Genomic DNA, 23,322 nt, shown 5'->3' with positions numbered 1-23,322 from the left:
TAAATATTATCCAAACTAATTTTCAGGGGATGATGGTTATGAACAAATTTCCAGTGATGAAGATGGAATTGCTGACTTGGAACGTGAAACATTTAAGTATCCAAACTTTGATGTTGAATACACTGCAGAAGACTTAGCTTCGGTTCCTCCTATGACATATGACCCATATGATAGGGAACTTGTGCCACTTTTATACTTCAGCTGTCCATACAAGACGACTTTCGAAATTGAAATCAGTAGAATGAAGGATCAAGGTCCAGAAAAAGAAAATTCAGGGGCAATAGAAGCCTCAGTGAAGTTAACTGAACTGTTAGATTTATATCGGGAAGACAGAGGTGCAAAATGGGTAACGGCTTTAGAAGAAATTCCAAGTTTAATAATAAAAGGATTAAGTTATTTGCAATTGAAAAACACGAAACAAGACTCCTTTGACCAGTTGGTAGACTGGACCATGCAAGCTTTAAATTTACAGGTAGCCCTTCGCCAACCCATTGCCTTAAATGTCCGACAGCTCAAAGCTGGGACCAAATTAGTGTCCTCACTAGCAGAATGTGGAGCTCAAGGAGTCATGGCACTGCTCCAAGCAGGAGTGATCAATGGATTATTTGAGCTCCTGTTTGCTGATCATGTCTCATCTTCCCTTAAGTTAAATGCTTTTAAAGCTTTGGACAGTGTCATTAGTATGACAGAAGGAATGGAAGCTTTTTTAAGAGGTAGACAGAGTGAAAAAAGTGGCTATCAAAAACTTCTGGAGCTCATACTTTTGGATCAGACTGTGAGGGTTGTCACTGCTGGTTCAGCTATCCTTCAGAAGTGCCATTTCTATGAAATCTTGTCAGAGATTAAAAGACTTGGTGACCATTTAGCAGAGAAGACTTCATCTGTTCACAACCACAGTGAACCTGATCATGACACAGATACTGGACTTGAAAGAACAAACCCAGAATATGAAAATGAGGTAGAGGCTTCAATGGATATGGATCTTTTGGAATCCTCAAATATAAGTGAAGGGGAAATAGAAAAGCTTATTAATCTCCTGGAAGAAGTTTTCCATTTAATGGAAACTGCACCTCATACAATGGTCCAGCCTCCTGTGAAGTCTTTCCCAACCATGGCGCGTATTACTGGACCTCCAGAGAGGGATGATCCATACCCTGTTCTCTTTAGGTAAGGCTGCTTTGGTTTGGGGAAATTATTTCACAGATGATTAGAGGCAATTAAATGTGGTTGATTTTTTAAAAAAATGTCTATGTGATGCATATCTGTGTAAGGATACTTGATATTTCAAAATAGCTGTGAGACTGAGAAGTATGTTACAGTGGGTGAACTGTATTTTGTTAGCATTTAAAGTAGTAATAGCAACTCAAGTTAGATATAGAATTATCAACAACAATGCTTATATAAGCACATCTATGAGCAAGAATAAATGAGAAACTGCTGAGTTGCTTTTAGAAAGGTGGTATAAGAGGATGGGTGACATAGGAAGGAGAGCTTTTCTGTATGAACCTCTTTTTACCTTTATTCCTCTAATATATTGTAACTTAAATTTATATTTTACTAACTTTAAAGTCCTGGTTAAATATATCTTTAAGGCTTAATTAGCATTTGTTTTTGCCATCTAACTTTCTTGTTAGCTGTTGATAGAGTTTTGCCCACGGTAGATTTTTAAAATTTCCTTTAAATTTTTGAGACTTTTTTAGGGGCATTTTGTCTGTAAATAATTTTATAACTAATGGAAAAATGCTATTTTTATTATTTTATTTCCTATATCTGTGATTTATCTGATTGAATTTGCCTTGATTTGGGGCATAGTGCAGTAACACAAAATAGGGTGTTCACTCTTAAAGTCTATGCCTGTCTATTCTTGTTTTTAGCTGAAACAGATCTTGCCTTAGTTTGAGTTCTTATAAGGAGGAATAAGAGATAATATTTGCGAGAACAGTTATCTGGTATGAGGCCAAGAGTACAATTGTAGGGGTTTGGCTTAGAACAAGATAAAAGAAACCTTATGAATACACAAATATACATTTATAGTATGGAGAAGTAAAGGAGCCAAGACACTTCTCACTGGTCACTTTATTTTTAGTAAAGTGGGAGGTAAAGTCATGCACTGAGGATGACTGAGGGTAGTGAGTGTAGGAAATTTTCAAATAGTCAGGAGAAACTAGTAATTAATGACCTATTAAATCTTGTTTTTTCCACTATAACTGAAGGAGGTATGTTTGGGTATCAGACTTTAGGAAATAAAGAGTCTGAAATTCTACATTAAAGAATTCAGATTTTGTTTTTAGAATGTGGAAAGATCTTGAATATCGATATGATATGATCAAAGTTGTGTTCAAAAATTATTTGTTGCAAGATGTATTGCAGTGGAAAAGAAATTGGAGTTACTGGTTAGATAAACTGGTCTGAAGATTCTAGGTACTAGTTGTTGTGTTAAGTACTTGGCCTAAATAATGGCATTTACAGGGAATGGAAAGACAAATATTATGCAGCTATCAAGAGAATCTGTAAAAGAGCAGTTATTGGACTTGACAAGTAGGTAAAAGACTGAGAAAGAGTTAAATATGATTTTAGCTAGGGTAACTATTGTAACTGTGGTGGTTTTGTTGACAAAAACTGGTAAATCGGAGGGAGAATGAATTTTGAAAGGAGAAATAATTGCATTTTGGAAGTGTTCGTTTGAAATGATGGCAGTACTCTAATGTCCTGTGTTGTGGTCTCCAAAATTTGCTAGGACTCACAGGACTCAGTGTTGTACTCACACCTATGATTTATTACAGAAAAAAGATACAAAGCACAATCAACAAAGGAAGAAAATACATAGGGAGAAGCCTGGGGAACCAGTTGTAAGCTTCCAGAGTCCTCTGCCAGTAGAATTAAACAGGACCCAATTAATTCCCCAGAAAAAAATTGTGACAACATGTGTGAAATGTTGCCATCTGAGGAATCTCATTAGAATATCAGCATCCAAGCTTACTGGGTAATAGCTACCCAATATGTAGCATGAACCAGAATTCCAGACTCCCAGAAGGAAAGCTTATGTTCCAAGCAGCATCTTCTAAACAACTAGCCCATTAATGATGTAGTTTTCCAATATAACAGAAAATTTAATAAGTAGGAAATTACCCTAAAGCTTCAAATTACATACTATTTGCACAAACAGTTTAGGCACAGTGAGTATTCCTAACAGCTGGGCGGTGGGAACCATCCCCAAATTCAAATCCCAGAAGCCAACCAAAGGCCAATCTTGCAAGCAATCCTTTCTAAGAATAAGCAGTCGAAGGCCTGTCATGTTAACTGATTTCTGAATAAGGTAGTTCACGATGTTCTTAGAGCAGAGTAATTATGGAGTTTTGTCTTCTTGAGAATTCTGTTTGCCTTAATGTAATGCTACTAAGGGTGTTTATTATGAAATAGAAGCCTAAATTTAAGCAATAAAAATATTGAAGAGACAATTTTATACTGTGTGATTCTAACTATATGTATGCTGGGAGCGGCAAAACTGGAGACAGTAAAAAAGATCAGTGATTTCTAAGGGTTGTGGGGAGGAAGGCATGAATAGGTGGAGGATAAAGTATTTTTTTTTAATATATTTTATTGATTTTCCACAGAGAGGAAGGGAGAGAGACAGAGAGCCAGAAACATCGATGAGAGAGAAACATCGATCAGCCGCCTCCCGCACATCCCCCACTGGGGATGTGCTCGCAACCCAGGCACATGCCCCCGACCGGAATCGAACCTGGGACCCTTCAGTCCGCAGGCAGACGCTCTATCCACTGAGCCAAACCGGCTTCGGCGAGGATAAAGTATTTTTAGGACAATGAAAATACTCAGTATCAGTAGCAATTGGGTCTCTTTTGGGCTGCTGAGTAAATTTGGAATTTTTCTACTACAACTATGTATGCTAAGAAATTATTCTTGGATTTGATAAAAGAGTGCTATGTATAGTGGTATTAGCTAGTCAAATACTAAACATTGATAATTTGATATTTTTTTCTTTAGAGGTACTAATTACCTATAATAAATCCAAATTTTTATAGTATATGTTCTATATTTTCTTAGATACACTAATTCAGATGTGCCATGGGTAAATTAGGACTATGCTGAAAAAGGAGCATTTGATAAATAGCCTGGTAAAAAGGACCAGAATTTAAAGTCAGGATTGATCCTGGAAAGAGAAAACTTGTCAACATTTATTCAACATCTGTTGAATGCTATCAGGGAAAAAGCCTCACAGAACTTTCATGTTTCTTTGGCCCCGTGGAGGGAAAATTTGCTACTCACATTATGTTTTTAGTTAAAGTATGTTGCTGAGGATAAGGATTATGGCCATTAAAATTTTTACCTCTCCTGTCTAATGACTACTGAGTAAGTGAAGAACGTTTCGCACTGACTTAATATATATCAATTTTTCTACAGGTATCTTCACAGTCACCACTTCTTGGAGTTGGTTACCTTGCTTCTGTCAATTCCAGTAACAAGTGCCCATCCTGGTGTGCTGCAAGCCACAAAAGATGTCTTAAAGTTTCTTGCACAGTCACAAAAGGGTCTTCTTTTTTTTATGTCAGAATATGAAGCAACAAATTTGTTGATCCGGTCTTTATGTCACCTTTATGATCAAGATGAAGAGGAAGGCCTCCAGTCTGATGGTGTTATTGATGATGCATTTGCCTTGTGGCTACAGGACTCCACACAAACACTGCAGTGTATTACAGAACTGTTCAACCATTTTCAGCGTTGTACAGCCAGTGAAGAAACTGACCATTCAGATCTCTTGGGAACCCTTCACAACCTTTATTTGATTACTTTTAATCCTGTGGGAAGATCAGCTGTTGGCCATGTTTTTAGTCTTGAGAAAAATCTCCAAAGTCTTATCACTTTAATGGAGTACTATTCCAAAGAAGCCTTAGGGTAATTTCCTACTTATTCAGTTTTCTATTATATTGGAAAACGACATCATTAATGGGCAGGTTGTTTAGAATGTGTTGCTTGGAAAGTAAAAACTAGAACTATTGCGTTGAATAACACATAACTTATTAATTTAAGGATTAGAATGACAGTAACCTAAAAAATAGAAAAGTGGCTGTGACAATGAAGTGGATCTTTTAGCAGCTTCTTCCTGTGGTGCTGACAAAGATTGCAGCTGTAGTGTTCCTGCTAATTTGTGTGGAGGGAATCCCATGCACAGGAATATGTACCTTGAGAGTAATGAGGACTATCTTGCTGTCTTCTGCCCTCTAACCTATTCATGGTGCTCTGGTTTAAGAAGTGCTTTGACTGGGTGGGGAATTGAGAATGATGATCATTTTCAAGGCCTGTCCAATAGGGCAGAAGGTTTTAGCGTATGAGCGGAGAAACATGCTCTTCCTGGCTCGTGTCACACAAAGCAGTGGCATCCAGCTAACTGGCCTCGCAGCTGGGTCTTGATATGACTCCCTGAGTGACAGGTCTTTTCGGGAAAAGCAGGCAGCAGTGGTTTCTACTGGAGCTGTATCTTAATCAGTTCTGTAGTGGAAGACTGAATGATGATGGCAGTAGATTGATTCAGCATACTTGTTCCTGTTTATCCAGAGTGGACAAACATTTTAAAGTGTTACTTTCTAATCTTTCATTGCTAATGAAGTATATTTGTTAATATTTCATTATTATTATGATCTTATTTCTTAGTAGAATTTCACTCCCATTGTGATATGCTTTGTTTATATATACTTTTTTAAGTAGTGTTTTTAGGTGAATTGGAGGTGAAATTTAAAATCTGATTTCTTGTCTTCAGGAAATTACTCAGGTTTCATTGTAAAATTCCTTGGTCTCTTTAAAACTAAATAGAAAAAAATGTTTAAAATTATTCCTGAAAAATTGTTTTTGTACCAAAAACTTTAAAATCTTATTTTGTTTCAGTGATTCCAAGTCTAAGAAGTCAGTAGCTTATAATTATGCATGCATACTTATTTTGGTGGTGGTTCAGTCTTCCAGTGATGTCCAAATGCTAGAACATCATGCAGTATCTCTCTTGAAGCTTTGTAAAGCAGATGAAAATAATGCTAAATTGCAAGGTATGGTACTTGAGTTATTTTAAGCATTTATGATGTGTGAAGGAAAAAGCCTTTATATATCTGTAATTAATACTTTATTATATTTTTTTAAAATATATTTTATTGATTTTCTACAGAGAGGAAGGGAGAGGGATAGAGAATTAGAAACATCGATCAGCTGCCTCCTGCACACCCCCCACTGGGGATATGCCCGCAACCAAGGTACATGCCCTTGATCGGAATCGAACCTGGGACCCTTGAGTCCGCAGTCCGACGCTCTATCCACTGAGCCAAACCGGTTAGGGCTATATTTTCATAATATACCTAGTAATACTCTGTTTTTAACTCCTTGAAAGTACCTTTTATGAAAGTATTTTATATGGTGTTCTTAAAAAGATTTTTAGGAAATTGCTGAAAGTACCTTTTTCTGGAAAGTCATGGAAATTGGTGGTTAGTTTAGGTTCCTAATAAAAATGGAAGAAGTAGTTTAAAAACAAACTCAGTTCAGTTTTGTGTATAGTTTGCATGTGTATGTTTTTTCTATATATGTATTTCTAAGTACAACACTGTTCTAAGTACAACTTAACCACTTGTGGTTGATAAACACATGTAATCCTTAAAAGTGAAGAATAGTGAATATGACTATTACATTCTAAAGTATATAAATATGTTGAATGATTTTTATGGCAAGCCTTATGTGGGCAGTCTTAAAAAGTTTAAGGTATCTAATTACAGGTTTTTATTATTTTATTTTGGTTCCTGGCTTGCTGACCTTACCAAGGAGAAAATTTGATAACATCGAGTAAATATTATAAATAGCATGTGGCTTTTTTTTCTTTCCTTTTTAAAAAATTTCTTATTTATTGATTTGAGAGAGGGGGGAGGGGTTACATTTTTCCACTTATGCATTTATTGATTGAGTCCTGACGGGGGTCAAACCCGCAACCTTGGTGTATTGGTACGACGCTCTGACCAACTGAGCTACTCAGCTAGAGCCTTTTTCTCTTTCTAACTGTAAATTTTATATGTGATACTACCAGTAAAAGTTGGTTTGTAAACTCAACTTCCAAACTGGAAATAGATTTTCCCCCTGAAGTATGCCTTTATAAAAGGAGGGCACATAGCATCTTCAGAGGTATTATTAATGCTTTACTAACTTATTCTGGGCAATGGGCGCACTTGTATTTGTTTTGTTATTATTCCTTATATTTTTCACTTGAGCAATATAGTTTGTGTATATGAAAGAGTTAATTTTAAAATGCATAGGAAAATACTCAAGTATGTAGTCGTAATCCTCATGAAGTAGTGTAGAACCAAGGAAGACATGACAGTATTTAGTTTCCTTTAGTCGTTGCTATAAAGTGTCTGGAACTGGTATATTACTTTTTATATTAGAATGCTTTTTATAAAAAAATATTTTTATTGATATCAGAGAGGAAGGGAGAGGGAGAGAGAGATAGAAACATCAATGATGAGAGATGCTCCTTGCATGTTCTCTACTGGGGATCGGCCTGCAACCCAGTCATATGCCCTTCAATGAATCGAAGCTGGGACCCTTCAGTCTGCAAACCGACGCTATATTCACTGAGCCAAACTGGTTAGGGCTGTATTAGAATGCTTTTAAAAAAGCATTCGGTAATAAAGTATAGGTGTTGGCCATTCCTTTTAGGAGAGTTTTGAGTTCAGTTGTAAATGGTATATTTCATTCACGTTTGTTTTATAAACAAAGCTTGCTATTATTATTTTGGGGTGATAGTGTACTTTTATAAAGGCAAATTAGGAAAATGACAAAATTAAAAATTCATGTTAAGGGAAAAGGCACTCAGTAAATGTCCCCCCATGGGTTTGATCCTGTTAGAAATTAATATATTTTGTGCATGCTTTTTTTAGAGTGTATGAGCAGTGACAGCATTAGGTGAATAAACTCTGTGTTATTAGTTTATAAGCAATCAGTTTTATTTAAAAATTTTCAATGTTACAAAAACAATTTAATTAGATTATCTTATTTAAGAATTATAAACATTTACATTTTCAGATACCAAATACTAAAAGTGCGTTTATATTTCATTTTAAAGTTTAAGGAATTAGATATAAGTTCATCCCTGTATGGAATTTAGATTATTGAAATCAGTATGGTCTGATAATGTTTATCTTCAGAAAAGAGTTATTTCCTTTGTTGTAAAGGCTCTTATTTTAAAATATTGTATTTTTGTTTTTAAGAACTCGGCAAGTGGCTTGAACCTCTGAAAAACCTTAGATTTGAAATTAACTGCATCCCAAACCTAATTGAATATGTTAAACAGGTAAGTAAAACTAAAAAGTGCCTGTTTTTATGAACTGTATGGTAGTATATAGTAATGGTGCATTAAATCACTTGTGTAGATAATGTAGTAATTGATAAGTGTACTATTTGATTTACTAGACTTTTATTTATAGATTGGTACATGAATGTTGGGGTGTGTGTATATACATGAACATACATGCACACAACCTCGTGCATTCTACTGCTTTTCACTACCAGATTCTGTCATATTTTTTCTCTCAAATCAGATCAGAGTAATATCGCCTACTGTTTTGATGACATTTACTAGAGTGTTTTAAAGTTAAATGCTACAAGAATATAACATATAATCATTTTAGTTAAGCTTTAGTGGAAAGAATTTTCTATAAAATTTTTAGGTGAAAAGTGATGGAGTCAGTTCCAGACAGTTGCAGTGGGGGCTAGTTTTATTTTTGTTAATTTGGGATGGTCAGATTTGCAATTGAAATAATTCATAGCCATCCTGCCCAGCCTGTGTGCCTCAGTTGGTTGCATGTCATCCGGTGCACCAAGAGGTTGCTGGTTTGATTCTGGGTCAAGGCACATGCCCAGGTTTGAGGGGCGTGCAGTAGGCAGCCAATCCGTGATTCTCTCTCAATGATGTTTCTATCTCTCTTTCCTCTTCCTTCCTCTCTAGAAAATCAATAAAACTTTTTTTAAAAGAAAGAATTCATAAAAAGTGAAAATCATACTATAAAATAAAAGGCTAATATGCAAATTGACCAAACAGTGGAATGACTGGTCGCTATGACACGCGCTGACCACCAGGGGCAGACACTCAATGCAGGAGCTGCCCCCCTGGTGGTCGGTGTGCTCCCACAGGGGGAGTGCCGCTTAGCCAGCAGCTGGCTCACAGCTGGTGAGCGCAGTGGCAGTGGCAGGAGCCTCTCCTGCTTCTGCACAGTGCTAAGGACCCCTCGGGGCATGTCTGACTGCCAGATGTCCCCTGAGGGGTCCCGGACTGTGAGAGGGTGCAGGCCAGGCTGAGGGACACCCCCCCCCTCCAGTGCACGAATGTCGGGCACCAGGCCTCTAGTATAATTTATAATATTACAGTTGAAAATTTATATAATTCAAGTAATTCGTAATGAAAAATTCAATAAAATCATTGGCATTGTTAGTTTTGAATGTTTAAAATTTTAGTTACCACAATGTGTATAGATGCACATTGAGGCCTAAAAGTGCTTATAAATACATAAAAAAGTTTTACACTATAGGGGCAGAGTGGACCTTGAGTGGTCTCCTTTCATTTAACAGATGAGCTATGTGTATGGCGTATATGTGTGTATGTGTGTGCATGTTTATAAATAATCTTGGTCATGCAGTTGAAATGTATGCAGTACATTTTAAATCTGTTGCTATTCTGACCCAGCAACAACATGTCCATTTCGGTTTATCTGATTTAGAGTTTTCTAAACCGACTTGTCTGCCCTTATCTTTTCTTTTTACTCCATCTCTTCTGAGAGTACTTTCACCTCCCATGGTACCATCATATTCTTCTTTGTTTCTTTCTCTGTGCATCAGGTGACCATCTATGGCTTTTCATTATATTCAGTCTTTAATTTAGCAGAAGTATGGCAATGTCCTGTAAATTTAGATGGTCATGTGTTTGGGGTGCTTGTGCATGGTCAGGAGAACATATGAAGTAGCCAATAAATATCAGATGGCCTACGTAAAAGTATTTAACCAAAAAGAAATTTAGTTATAGAAATTTGAATTAATTACATGCTGTAATTAAAAGATTTTTTATTTTTATGTAAATCCTTATCCCATTAATTATGGTTATTATAAGCGACTCTCATTCCAAGATATACTAAAAACAATTGATTTAAGACTGAAACTTCACTGTGTGGCTCCCTGATGCCATAGTAATTTGTGGAATTGTTATAAGTCACAGGAAGAAATTAGAAGAAAAGATCCTCTAAGGTGTAAAACTATGAGGGAAAGGAACTTAAGTTTTTCTTTTGAAGTTAAAATTGAAATAGTAACATTTTAATGTTATTTCTTCAAAGTTTTTTTACACTATCTATATGCCGCCCTGTGGAAAGTAAAAAAGAAAAGAAATTTAATCATAACTACCTGTTGTCAGGAAACAGTGCTAAGGACATAACAACTGTATTTTTATTTCTTCTAACCATGCCCCAACTCACCATCATAACTAGACTCCTGTGGTATCTGCGCTTTTAAAAAATGTATGTCATGTAGTTCTAAACATTTCTGATTACTTCTTCAGTTTTTCTTTGTTTTTTTTAATCCTCATAAGAGGATATATTTATTGATCTGACAGAGAGAGGAAAGGAGAGAAAGAAACATCAGTGTGAGAGAGAAACATCATTTTTTTGTTTTGTTTTTTTTTAATGTTTTTTTTTGATTTTTTACAGAGGGGAAGGGAGAGAGATAGAGAGTTAGAAACATCGATGAGAGAGAAACATCGATCAGCTGCCTCCTGCACATCTCCTACTGGGGATGTGCCCGCAACCCAGGTACATGCCCTTGACCGGAATCGAACCTGGGACCTTTCAGTCCGCAGGCCGACGCTCTATCCACTGAGCCAAACCGGTTTTGGCCGGTTGCCTCTTATACATACCCAAACCAGGGATCAAATTCACAGCCCTTTTGGTACACGGGATGACGCTTCAACCAACCGAGCCACTCGGCTAAGGCTGCTTCTTCAGTTTTGAAAGAGGTTTATTACCTGTAGTGCTTTGTAAAATTAGTCATTGGTTCATTTTTGGGAGAGAGGATGTATAGAAAGAATATACAAAAAAGAGCTACTTTAAATTCTTATTACAGAGAGTCTCATACATTTCTGTATGTTACTTTTGTTTTAGTACTTTTTAACATACTTGTACTTTACAATTATTTATTTTATTTACATAATATCATATGGTACAACATATGCCAAAGTTCAGATAACTTTTAAACTTTATCAGCCTTATTTAAGTTTTAAATAAGAAGTTTATTTAACTTCAGAAATTTATGTAAATTTGAAACTCATATTTTTAACTAATGCCTTCTCTGGAATTTTCTCTTGATCTGATAGGTAACAAGAAATTAAACTTTGTTTATTTTTATTTTTAAAGAATATTGATAACTTGATGACTCCAGAAGGAGTTGGCCTTACCACTGCCTTGCGTGTTCTCTGTAATGTGGCATGCCCACCACCCCCTGTTGAAGGTAATATGGCTATTATACTTTTAAAACTACTAATTTTTAAGCCTAGTATGAGTATCATTTATTAAATAAAATATTCAAATATCTTAACTGATTATTAACATGCAATTAATTAGTTTTCTTTTCCTCTTATCTTATATAAAGGTCAACAGAAAGATCTGAAATGGAATCTTGCTGTTATTCAGCTTTTTTCTGCTGAAGGAATGGACACCTTTATTCGGGTTCTACAAAAATTGAACAGTATTTTGACTCAGCCTTGGAGGCTCCATGTCAACATGGGGACTACTCTTCACAGAGTTACTACTATTTCAATGGCTCGCTGCACACTCACTCTTCTTAAAACTATGTTAACAGAACTCCTGAGAGGTGGCTCCTTTGAGTTTAAGGATATGCGTGTTCCTTCAGCACTTGTGACTTTACACATGCTCCTGTGCTCTATCCCCCTCTCAGGTCGTTTGGACAGTGATGAACAGAAAATTCAGAATGATATCATTGATATCTTACTGACTTTTACACAAGGAGTTAACGAAAAACTCACAATCTCAGAAGAGACTCTGGCCAATAATACTTGGTCTTTAATGTTAAAAGAAGTTCTTTCTTCAATCTTAAAGGTTCCTGAAGGATTTTTTTCTGGACTCATACTCCTTTCAGAGCTGCTGCCTCTACCATTGCCCATGCAAACAACTCAGGTATCACTTCCATATAACATGCATCTTATAAATGACTGCAGTAACACTTTTTTAAAAGCCAGTGATTTTGTTAAAAAAAAACAAAAGCAAAACCTTCATCCCCTTTCCCTAAAGCAGACATAAAATAACTGGATGAGGGTGAGATAAAACTGAAGCAAGTCGGTCATTAAGGGAATACGAGGGTGCCATTTAAAATAAATTTTTGTTAATGTGAATTTTATTACGCTGTTATGTATACTTGTACTTTTGTTATTTTTAAATATTTTTTTCTCCTTTATTATGTATTAGAATTTGCCATTTACTAGGTCACTTCACCAATGGACTCTGCTCTACTGACTGCTAACCTGAGAACAATAAGATTTTTTTAAATGCATTGAATTCGAGCAAATGTTTAATTGTATAATAGATGTTTTAAGCACCTTAAATGTTTTCAGCATGCAGTAAAGATGTTCTTTTCATAATAGTTCTTCCTGAACAGGTTTTTGTGACTATAAATAAATATTTTAAAAATCTACGAACACATACATTATACTTTTTTAACAGGTTATTGAGCCACATGATATATCAGTGGCACTCAACACCAGAAAATTGTGGAGCATGCACCTTCATGTTCAAGCAAAGTTGCTCCAAGAAATAGTTCGCTCTTTCTCTGGCACAACCTGCCAGCCCATTCAACATATGTTACGGCGTATTTGTGTTCAATTGTGTGACCTTGCCTCACCAACTGCACTTCTGATTATGAGAACTGTGTTGGATTTGATTGTAGAAGACTTGCAAAGGTATTTTTCATTTTGCATTAAATTTTTTTCAAGTTATTCTTGACACAGACAGATACATATTTTTTCACTTAGAATTTGGAAACCAGGGTTTAGAATGCTAAGATTCACAAATATACACCACATATACACAAATACACATATACATATACACACATCTATACGAGTATATTTAGATTATTTTTTATTAGAATATTTTTATTTCATTATTTCATGTGCAAATTGCTTGGAAGGCCTTGATTTTGGGTGTTTGAAAGGTGAACCATAAAGTACTCTGATTTAAGAAAATATATTATTGAAAACCTAAATTTACAAAATTTTATAATTGTAAAATTCCAGAGAAGTTGTCATTTTGAAATGTTTTATACAAGATTGGTGTAAGTTGATATGTGTTGAAAAACAAATATTAGTTAAATAATACCTTAAAATTAAGAACTTTGTTTATTAAATGTATTGATTTTATTTCAGCACTTCAGAAGATAAAGAAAAACAGTACACTAGCCAAACCACCAGGTTGCTTGCTCTTCTTGATGCTCTGGCCTCACACAAAGCTTGTAAATTAGCTATTTTGCATCTAATTAATGGAACTATTAAAGGTGATGAAAAATATGCAGAGATATTCCAGGATCTGTTAACTTTGGTGCGGTCTCCTGGAGACAGTGTTATTCGCCAACAGTGTGTTGAATATATCACATCCATTTTACAGTCTCTCTGTGATCAGGTATTTATAGTTACTTTATAAATTGTGTGTGTGTGTGTGTGTGTGTGTGTGTGTGTGTGTGTGTATCTGTTGATGTAAAGCTGTTGATGTAACTCTTAGTTGTGAACAAGGAGATTTCACCTGTTTTATTACTCCTGCTACTGTTTAGGGAGATGAATTTGACTAGGAACCAACAATAAAATGATTTGGTGCTTCAAAGCTTCCTTTGGGTTTGTACTTTATAGGTTTCTTTGAAGAGCTTTTTCCTTTTCTTTATGAAATTGCATCCTTGCATAGTTGCCTTATGTGCCACAGTATTTTGGGTGGGTTAGTTTTGTCTGGTATGTTTATTTTCTTTTTAATTATATTAAACACCAATTCATTCTTGAATTTTATGGCTTTGTGATTAGTTGAATTAATATCATGGTTTCCTGTTAGGGCAACTTTTTTTAATATATTAAAAAATTTTTTTCAATTACAGTTAACATACAGTATTATATTAGTTTCAGCTATACAACATAATGATTAGACATTTATATAATTTATGATCACCCTGATAAGCCTAGTACCCATCTGACTCCATACATAGTCATTACAATATTATTGGCTATATTCCCTTATACTGTACTTTATATCCCTTGACTGTTTTTATAGGTGGCAATTTGTGCATCTTAATCCCTTCCCCTTTTTCACCTGTCCACACAACCCCCCTCTCATCCAGCAACCATAAAATGTTCTCTGTATCTGTGAGTTTGTTTATTCCTTTATTTTTGTTTTGATTCCACATATGAGTGAAATCATATGGTATTTGTCTTTCTCTGCCTGACTTATTTCACTTTGCATTATACCCTCTAGGTCCATCCATGTTGCAAATGTCATCAAAGTTTCATTCTTTTTTTATGGCTGAGAAATACTCTGTGAGGACAGTTTTTGAAGGCATCAAAGGCTACTACAGTTTTAGTGTTTTTTCGATTACTGTACTTTATAGATTCTGACTAAAAGTGGTAGTATGTCTAAAAAAACCCACTTCAAACCTATAAGTTCATGTTGACCAGTGTCACCCCAATAAATTGAATAAAAATAAATCAATTAGTATTTCTCCCCACTGTCTATGTTATTGACTTTTAATTTATAGTTTCATGATTTAATGAGAATTGTTTTAACTTTGAAAGCCTATTGTGATTGGAATCTTGACAGATTTCTATGCCTAATCCCATTCTAGCTTGACAAAATGCTCCTGCTGTCTAATCATTAGATGTGCTTTTTTTTTAACGCAGAATATTTTTCAGTGTTGAAAAATTATCTTTTTCTAGCTAACAAAAATTCCGTTTGTTTATATTTTAACACTCTAGTCAAGAAGGAACAATTTTTGTGTGACTTGTTTTCACAAAAAGGGTACCTGGTGAAAATAGTTTGGGACCTGGTAGAAAGGATATTTTAAGTTCTCATACCTCAAAATGTCCATTTAACTAGTGTTTGTTGTATATTTCATGTTAGCTTTTATGATTATGCTTAAGAGTACTATAGCATCCTAGCTGCTTTGATCACATAGACATTCTTGGCCTCAATTGTTATATTTCCCTTCTCATTCTAGCTTTGTTTTACAGTTTTAACCTAAGTAGGTTTGCAATATGTTGAAGTTATTAAAGGCTGTGAGACATACCTAAAAATGTTCTGGTAAAATCTGCTTCTATAAAAAGAGGAGTGGGAATTTTTAATTATTGTTAGCTAAATTTGCTTAATATTGAAAATTTTGAATTTTAAATGTATAAAAAACTAGAGGAAAATATTTAATTGGAAGATGTGGTTAAATGTTTATTTGCTCCATCAATAACAATATATTAAAAAATATTTTAGTACCAAAAGTACTTCAGTTAACAAGTTGAGGATACAAACTACACAGTGCAATACAGAAAGAAAACAAATTTTTAAGTAAAAATATTGTAAAATAAAATATTTTTTTCTTTAGTTATGTATACTTGTATTAACTTTTATAGAAGGGCAAAACGACTCCTTTGTTTTTTGTTTTTATTTTATTTTTATTTTTATTGATTTCAGAGAGGAAGGGAGAGGGAGAGAGAGACAAACATCAATGATGAGAGACAATCATTGATCGGCTGCCTCCTGCACGCCCCCTACTGGGGATCGAGCCTGCAACCCAGGCATGTGCCCTTGACCAGAATCAAACCTGGGACCTTTCAGTCTGTAGGCCGACGTTCTATCCACTGAGCCAAACTGGCTAGGGCTGACTCCTTTGTTTTTAATGTGTTTGAATCTATGTATAGGATGGGACTGTAACAATATTTTGATGAGATAATTACTAAGTATTAAATGCTATGAAATCCTGAAGTAAAAATGATACTATAATAATTTTTTAAAATTATTTTTTCCTTTTCTCCACTTCCCTTACAGGACATTGCACTTATTTTGCCAAACTCTTCCGAAGGTTCAATTTCTGAACTAGAGCAGCTCTCCAATTCTCTGCCAAACAAAGAATTGATGGCCTCAATTTGTGACTGTCTACTGGCTATGCTAGCCAACTCTGAGAGCAGTTACAACTGTTTATTGACATGTGTCAGAACAATGATGTTTCTTACAGAGCATGATTATGGACTATTTCATTTAAAAAGGTAATGTTTTATTTAATATACTCTTGGCTTAATTTTTCACTGTTACCCTCCCCCCCCAATATTAATATTCATAGCTATTCCAGAAGGTTGAAGATGTGATTTCTTTCTCTATATTTATGGAGAAGATTGGTCAGCAGTAGCATGTGCTAATAAAATCACAGGAATAAAAATGTAAATTGAATAGACAAATTAATGTGGACATCTTAGAGCAGTGGTTCTCAACCTGTGGGTCGCGACTCCTTTGGCGGTCAAACCACCCTTTCACAGGGGTCGCCTGAGACCATCCTGCATATCAGATATTTACATTACGATTCATAACAGTAGCAACATTACAGTTATGAAGTAGCAACGAAAATAATTTTATGGTTGGGTCACAACATGAGGAACTGTATTTAAAGGGCTAGAAGGTTGAGAACCACTGGCTTAGTATTTAAGGAAATACTAAGTATTTTCCTTAGAGTATTTAAGGAAATCTTATTGTTCCAGGGATGTTAATTCATGCTTTAAGATAATTTGTTTGTTGATATATTCACCCTAGTCCTTAAAAGGTGGTGATAGTGTGGTATTATGGCCCCTAAAAGTGCTGATTCTATGGTTTTTATTTTCTAGAGGAATGGCTGAGATTAAATTAATTTGAAATGATATAAATCTCATGCTGCTCAGTCTCTCAGACATAATTTCTGCTCTGTCTATGCCTCCTTCTTTTTCTTCATGCTGGCTAGATTTTCTTGGGAATTTGTAGGAGTATGTAGGGTTATGAGAAAGAAAGAAGGAGGAAACATATTTGTGCTTCTCATTAATTCTTGTAACATTGGTTGAAAAGTTAAGTTCCAGGTACTGTGTTTGATGCTGGCTCCTACTCTTCTCCACCTCTTTGTCCTGAAAAAAAACTATCTCTTCTAATATATGGTCTTTCTTAGTTGGTGGCACCTTCTGAACACCCAAGTTTTTCTCCTACCCTCTCCATTTCCCAGTCTCTCACCAAAGTCTTTAAAGGGGGCAGATGCTCAACACGGGGAGCGCTGCTCAGCCAGAAGCCAGGCTGATGGCTGGCTGGCGAGCGCGGCCGTGGCGGCAGGAGCCTCTCCCGCTGCTGGCTTAGGCCCACTCCCTGAGGCGAGCAAGCCTAAGCCGTCAGTCGGACATCCCCCAAGGGCTCCCAGACTGTGAGAGGGCGCAGGCCGCGCTGAGGGACCCTCCCTTTCCCCCCTCCCAGTGCACAAATGTTGTGTACCGGGCCTCTAGTTTACTTTATATCTTTTAAAACTCACCTTATACACTGCACTTCCAAGAAAGCCAAAAATCTTTCCTAAATCCCTCCGTTACTGGCTGGGTTAGGTGCTTTCACAAATATCCTTTGCATACCTCTGCCACAGTATTATATGTGATTTTTAAAAACTATATTTTTGTATTGATTTCAGAGAGGAAAGGAGAGGAGGAGAGATAGAAACATCAATGATGAGAGAGAATCATCAATTGGCTGCCTCCTGCAGGCCCCACACTGGGAATCAAGCCCACAACCCAGGCATATGCCTTGACCAGTTCATAGGTCGATGCTCAATCACTGAGCCATGCTGGCCAGACTATATGTGATGTTTTTAGATATATATTTTTTAATTGATTTCAAAGAGGAAGGGAGATGGGGAGAGCGAGAGAGAAACATCAATGATGAGAGAAAATCCTTTGGGATTAAGGTCATAAAATGTTCTCTACGACCAAGGTCCATAAGTTTAGTACCTATGCTTTCTTATAAGTAATTTATTGTTTCAGATATTCTATTTAGGTCTTTGATCCATTTTGAATTAATTTTTGTACATGGGGATAAACTGTAATCTAGTTTCATTCTTTTGCATGTGGCTTTCCAATTTTCCCAGCACCATTTGTTTATTTTTTTAAATATTTATTTTATTGATTTCAGAGAGGAAGGAAGAGGGAGAGAGAGAAATCAATGATGAGAGAGAATAATTGATTGGCTAGCTGCCTCCTGCATGCCCCCTACCGGGGGTTGAGCCCCGCAACCTGGGCATGTGCCTTGATCTGGAATCAAAACGTGACCTCCTGGTTCATAGGTCGACAGTCAACCACTGAGCACTCTGACTGGGCCCAGCACCATTTATTAAAGAGGTTTTCTTTTCTCCATTGTGTGTTTCTGGCTCCTTTTTTTGAAAATTATCTGCCATATATGTGTGATTTTATATCTGGGCTCTCAGTTCTGTTCCATTGATTTATGTGTCTGTGTTTCTGCTAATACCATGCTGTTTTGATTATCATAACTCTGTAGAATCATTGATCAGCTGCCTTCTGCATGCCCCACACTGGAGATCGAACCTTCAATCTGGGCATGTGCCCTAAATAGGTTCAAACCATGACCTCCTGGTTCACAGGTTGATGCTCAGCCACTGATCCTTGCTTTTTTAAAAGTTTCAATATCTTTGGTAAAGTTCTTGTTTTGTTCATTATTTTGTTTTCTGAGTGCATTGAATTGCCTGTCTACATTTTCTTGCATCTCGTTGAGTATTTTCAGAACTGCAGTCTTGAGCTCTCTGTCATTTATATCACATATTTTCATGTGTTCATTGAATATCAAAATTAAGAAACTAACCTTGACATATTATTATTAACTAAAATTTTTTTTTTAAGAGCTTAAAGCTTGCCAAAACCGGTTTGGCTCAGTGGATAGAGCGTTGGCCTGCGGACTGAGGGGTCCCGGGTTCGATTCCGGTCAAGGGCATGTACCTGGGTTGCAGGCACATCCCCGGTGGGAGATGTGCAGGAGGCAGCTGATCGATGTTTCTCTCTCATTGATATTTCTAACTCTCTATCTCTCTCCCTTCCTCTCTGTAAAAAATCAATTAAAAAAAAAAAAGAGCTTAAAGCTTATCTTTAAAAGGAAATAACTATAAATAATGCTTTGATACATGGTTTGTATACACAGACACACCAATGTAATTTTTGCTTTTTTAAAAATGGTGGACTAAGTTTTATTCTGTCTGAACTGAGATAGTTCATTTCTCATACTAGATTTATATGTTCAAATTTTAAGACTTTTCCTCTCTCTCTTTTAAAACTTACAGTTCTTTAAGGAAAAACAGTAATGCTCTGCATAGTTTACTGAAACGAGTGGTCAGCACTTTTAGTAAGGACACAGGTGAACTGGCATCTTCATTTTTGGAATTTATGAGACAGATTCTTAACTCTGACACAGTGGTAAGTATGTATGTATATCATATGTATTTGTATTCTTAACGTTTATCATAAGTGAAGAAATAACTTGGTTTCAAAAAAATCTTGGAATAATGTTTTTTGGAACTTGGAATTTAGAATCTTGTTTTTTTTTCTGTGTTTTCCCCCCCATTATGAAATCAGATTTTTTTATTTATTAAAAATTATAGATGTTTGAGTAGTCTTTACTGAATTCTCATTTACTAGACATTAATTTATGAATACTGATTTTTCAACTTAAAAAGAGAAAAATACTATCCATACTGTATTTTTCACATTGAGTTGCTTTGCTAGGGTCACTCAGAATAGTCACGTTTTATCAGTGTCTTAATTATTTCTTTAGTGTCATTTAAATGAGAATTTATTGATTGTGTTTTGGCTGCTGTGAGTTTGGGGTATTTATAGTAGACTATTTTGGATTCATCTTAGATATGAATTAAAGCTTATTTAGTTCTAAAATCTTAAGAGTTTCTATTAGTATTTTACAAAATCGTGCTATATTTCGTGGACACATTTCCAGAAGCCATTAATAGGCCTGCCTTTAGGAAGTGCTTCTAGTCAAACAAGTTTGGAAACGTCTCCATTGATGGAACTTAACTGGGTACATTAGTATATTACAAGCTCTAAGAGGTTCCGGATAAATAGAAACTTGCTTTACTGCAATCTAATCCAATTTTGTCTAAACGTATTGCTTGCAAAATACCTCTGTGTGTGTGTGTGTGTTTGTGTGTGTACACGTGCACACTTGTTAATATTCCGTGGGTTAGTATTCTGTCAACACTGATTTAAGAAATTTTGCTCATATTTAAGATTTCTATTTGGGAAGAGTTGTAGAGGACTGTTTAGTACAGTGTTACCAAATAAATATAATATGGAAGGTTTTCATAGGAAAAAAATTAAGTTTACTGTTTACTGTATTTCTGTTATGCATATATTTTATATTGAAAATATTTACTTCAATAAGCCCTTCTTGGCTGCCTATTCTATTTTTAGCAATTGTGCCAGTTTCATTGCTAAATTATTATTAGTTTTGTGTCACATAGAGTTTTTTAAAGTGATTAAGTTTACCAGATGTTTTGATTTTAGAAGATTGACATATTTAACAGTAGGACTGTGGCTATCCTAAAGAGATTTACTACTTATTATTTTCACCAGATCATAAGTGACATTGCTAATAAAACAGTATGGTAGATTTTGTTTTCTTACACATATGATCAGTTAAACAGTCACTAATAAAAACCACCAACCAGTGTTTATTCATGATATCCAGAATCTGCTGGGCCCTCAAGTACTGCTGAGTAATGCTTTTTATTTATCCCTTATCAATGCATTTTTTTTCTTACCTGCTTCGTTAGGAAGATTAAGGTCATTTTGTTTAATTTCTAAATCATTTCACTCCCTCTTAGATTGTTTCCTTGTTCTTTTTAATCTCTTGTTTTTCTTCCTTAATCAGGAAAAACTTATTTTATGTTTTTATGCCATTGATCTTCCCTGACATTCAAGATAGAAGTCATGAAATAGCCAGTTTTCCCTCTTCTGTTCATCATTTTCAGCAGCTGCTCATTCTTCATTAATTTATAAACAAACCTTTTATACTTTACTAGAGGCCTGGTGCACGAGATTTATGTACTGGGGGTGAGGGTGTCCCCTCAGCCTGACCTGCACCCTCTCACAGTCCAGGACCTTTTGCTCCTGCATTGAGTGTCTGCTCCCCCCGCCTCCCCCATAGCGACTGGTCGTTCCACTGTTCGGTTGATTTACATATTACGCTTTTATTATATAGGATTTCTTCTTTTGATTTCACCACTTCTACCTTAAAATTTTCCTTCTTGCTCCTCCTTTTTTGTAACATTTTTATTGAGATGAATTTCACACCCCATAAAATTCACCCTTTTAAAATGACGATTCATTAGTTTTTAGTTTATTCATAGAAACCATCATCACTACCTAATTTTAGAATGATTTCATAACCCATCAAAGAACCTTTGTACCCATTAACAGAAATTCCCCATTCTCTTTTGCCCCTACCTCCTGGCAGCCACTAAGGGCATTGTATTGAATTTATAGGTCAATTTTGGGAGCATTACCATTAAATCATCATGTCCAGGAAAGTGGGATGGCTGTACATTTATTTGGGTTGTTTTAAATTTCTTTCTACTATGTTGTATTGTTTTAAAAATATAAGTCTTATGCCTCTAAATTGGGAATTTTTTAAAGCTGTTATAAATGGAATTGTTTCTGAATTTCATCTCTGAATTGTTCTTTATGTTTAGAAATACAATTAAATTTTATACATTGATGTTGTGTCCGACACCTTGTTGAAGTTTTTTATTAGTTTTTTTTTAGTTTCCTTAGGATTTTATATATACAAGATCATGTCATATATAGAGGTAGTCTACCTTCTTTTTTTCCAATCTGGATACCTTTTTAATTTTTTCCTTGCCTTGTTCTCACAAGAACCTCTAGTATACGTTGAATACAAGTGACAAGAATTGATGTTTTTATCTTGTTCTTAATCTTAAGGAGAAGGCATTCAATCTCTGACCATTAAATACAATGTTAGCTATAGTTACTCATACATGCCCTTTATGAGGCTGAAGATATTTCCTTCCTTTTGTAGTTCTTATTGAGTGTTTTTATTATGAAAGGTGTTGGATTTTGTTAAATGCTTTTCCGTCTCTACTGAGATGACCATGTTGTTTTTCCCCATATTCCGTATATTATGTGTTCTGCATGTACCAGTGTATTTTCCATTGGATATTTTTGTTGAGAAATTTTGGTGCCAGTATGTTGAGTGCATGTGTTTACCTATTTATTGTGTGAATCTTACTCAAAGAAAACGTACTTCAATTTTGAAGTGACTAAATCCTTCTTGAAACTAGCCATTTGTACTGATATAAAACCAAAACATTAAGGGGAAGATTGCAGAAAAATGACTTAAATATCTGAGTTCAAAGTTTGGAAGCACCTTTGCAAATTTCGTTCTCAAATTTGATTTGTGTGTGACATTTACAGGGATGTTGTGGAGATGATAGTGGTCTCATGGAAGTAGAGGGAGCTCATCCATCACGGACGATGAGTATTAATGCTGCAGAGTTAAAACAGCTTCTTCAAAGCAAAGAAGAAAGTCCAGAAAATTTGTTCCTTGAACTAGAGAAACTTGTTTTGGTAAAAAATAAAGATAAAAACAGAAATAAAATAAAAACAGTGCATTCTTTTCCATTTGACTAGCACAAGTTTTTCTAGTGACTTTTTAAAAATAGTGAATCCTGCCCTAGCCAGTTTTGCTTCTGGTTAGAATGTCAGCCCATGGACAGAGGGTCGCAGGTTCAATTCCGGTTAAGGGCATGTACCTCGGTTGCAGGCTTGATCCCCTGGTTGGGATGCATGCAGGAAGCAATCAATCGATGTGTCTCACATCGATGTTTCTCTCCCTCCTTTCTCCTCTTTCTAAAGATCAATGGAAAAAATATCCTTGGGTGAGGATTAATAACAACAAAAAACAGTGAATCCTCAGTTGGGTATTACAGCATTTGAAATAACTCTGAATTAATAATTTGGAGTGAAGTCCTTCATATTGTGAAGAATCTTGAGTATATGAAGGCAGTACTTTTTGAATTGTTTATTGTTTGAGTTCAGGTGCCCCTGCTACCATTCTTTAGAAATAAAATAATAAGTGTTTTTGGTGTTTGTTTTATTTTAATATGTTTAATGTTAAGTTGATAATTCCCTGATGGTACTCCAAATTTTTTAAGTAATGAAATAATATAAACTTT

At 35.4% G+C, this 23,322-nt stretch overlaps 1 protein-coding gene across 3 annotated transcripts in view; it reads left to right on the top strand.

The window, feature by feature from the left end:
• Nucleotides 1-23,322, top strand: part of KIAA1429 (KIAA1429 ortholog) — a 48,274-nt gene that overhangs the window by 17,005 nt on the left and 7,947 nt on the right. For 2 of the 3 annotated variants that reach the window (XM_014550241.1, XM_014550242.1), the window contains exons 8-17: nucleotides 27-1,167; nucleotides 4,423-4,914; nucleotides 5,902-6,056; nucleotides 8,256-8,338; nucleotides 11,439-11,532; nucleotides 11,674-12,218; nucleotides 12,762-12,997; nucleotides 13,463-13,715; nucleotides 16,107-16,324; nucleotides 19,399-19,531. In XM_014550241.1, coding sequence (XP_014405727.1) covers nucleotides 27-1,167; nucleotides 4,423-4,914; nucleotides 5,902-6,056; nucleotides 8,256-8,338; nucleotides 11,439-11,532; nucleotides 11,674-12,218; nucleotides 12,762-12,997; nucleotides 13,463-13,715; nucleotides 16,107-16,324; nucleotides 19,399-19,531 — 3,350 coding nt within the window. Of the gene's footprint in view, nucleotides 1-26; nucleotides 1,168-4,422; nucleotides 4,915-5,901; nucleotides 6,057-8,255; nucleotides 8,339-11,438; nucleotides 11,533-11,673; nucleotides 12,219-12,761; nucleotides 12,998-13,462; nucleotides 13,716-16,106; nucleotides 16,325-19,398; nucleotides 19,532-22,561; nucleotides 22,715-23,322 lie in introns of all 3 variants that reach the window. The other variant, XM_014550240.1, reaches the window with a different exon arrangement.

Source organism: Myotis brandtii, unplaced genomic scaffold (assembly GCF_000412655.1).
Source record: "Myotis brandtii unplaced genomic scaffold, ASM41265v1 scaffold59, whole genome shotgun sequence".
Taxonomy (NCBI): Eukaryota; Metazoa; Chordata; class Mammalia; order Chiroptera; family Vespertilionidae; genus Myotis; species Myotis brandtii.
This window is presented reverse-complemented; position numbering and strand designations above follow the sequence as displayed.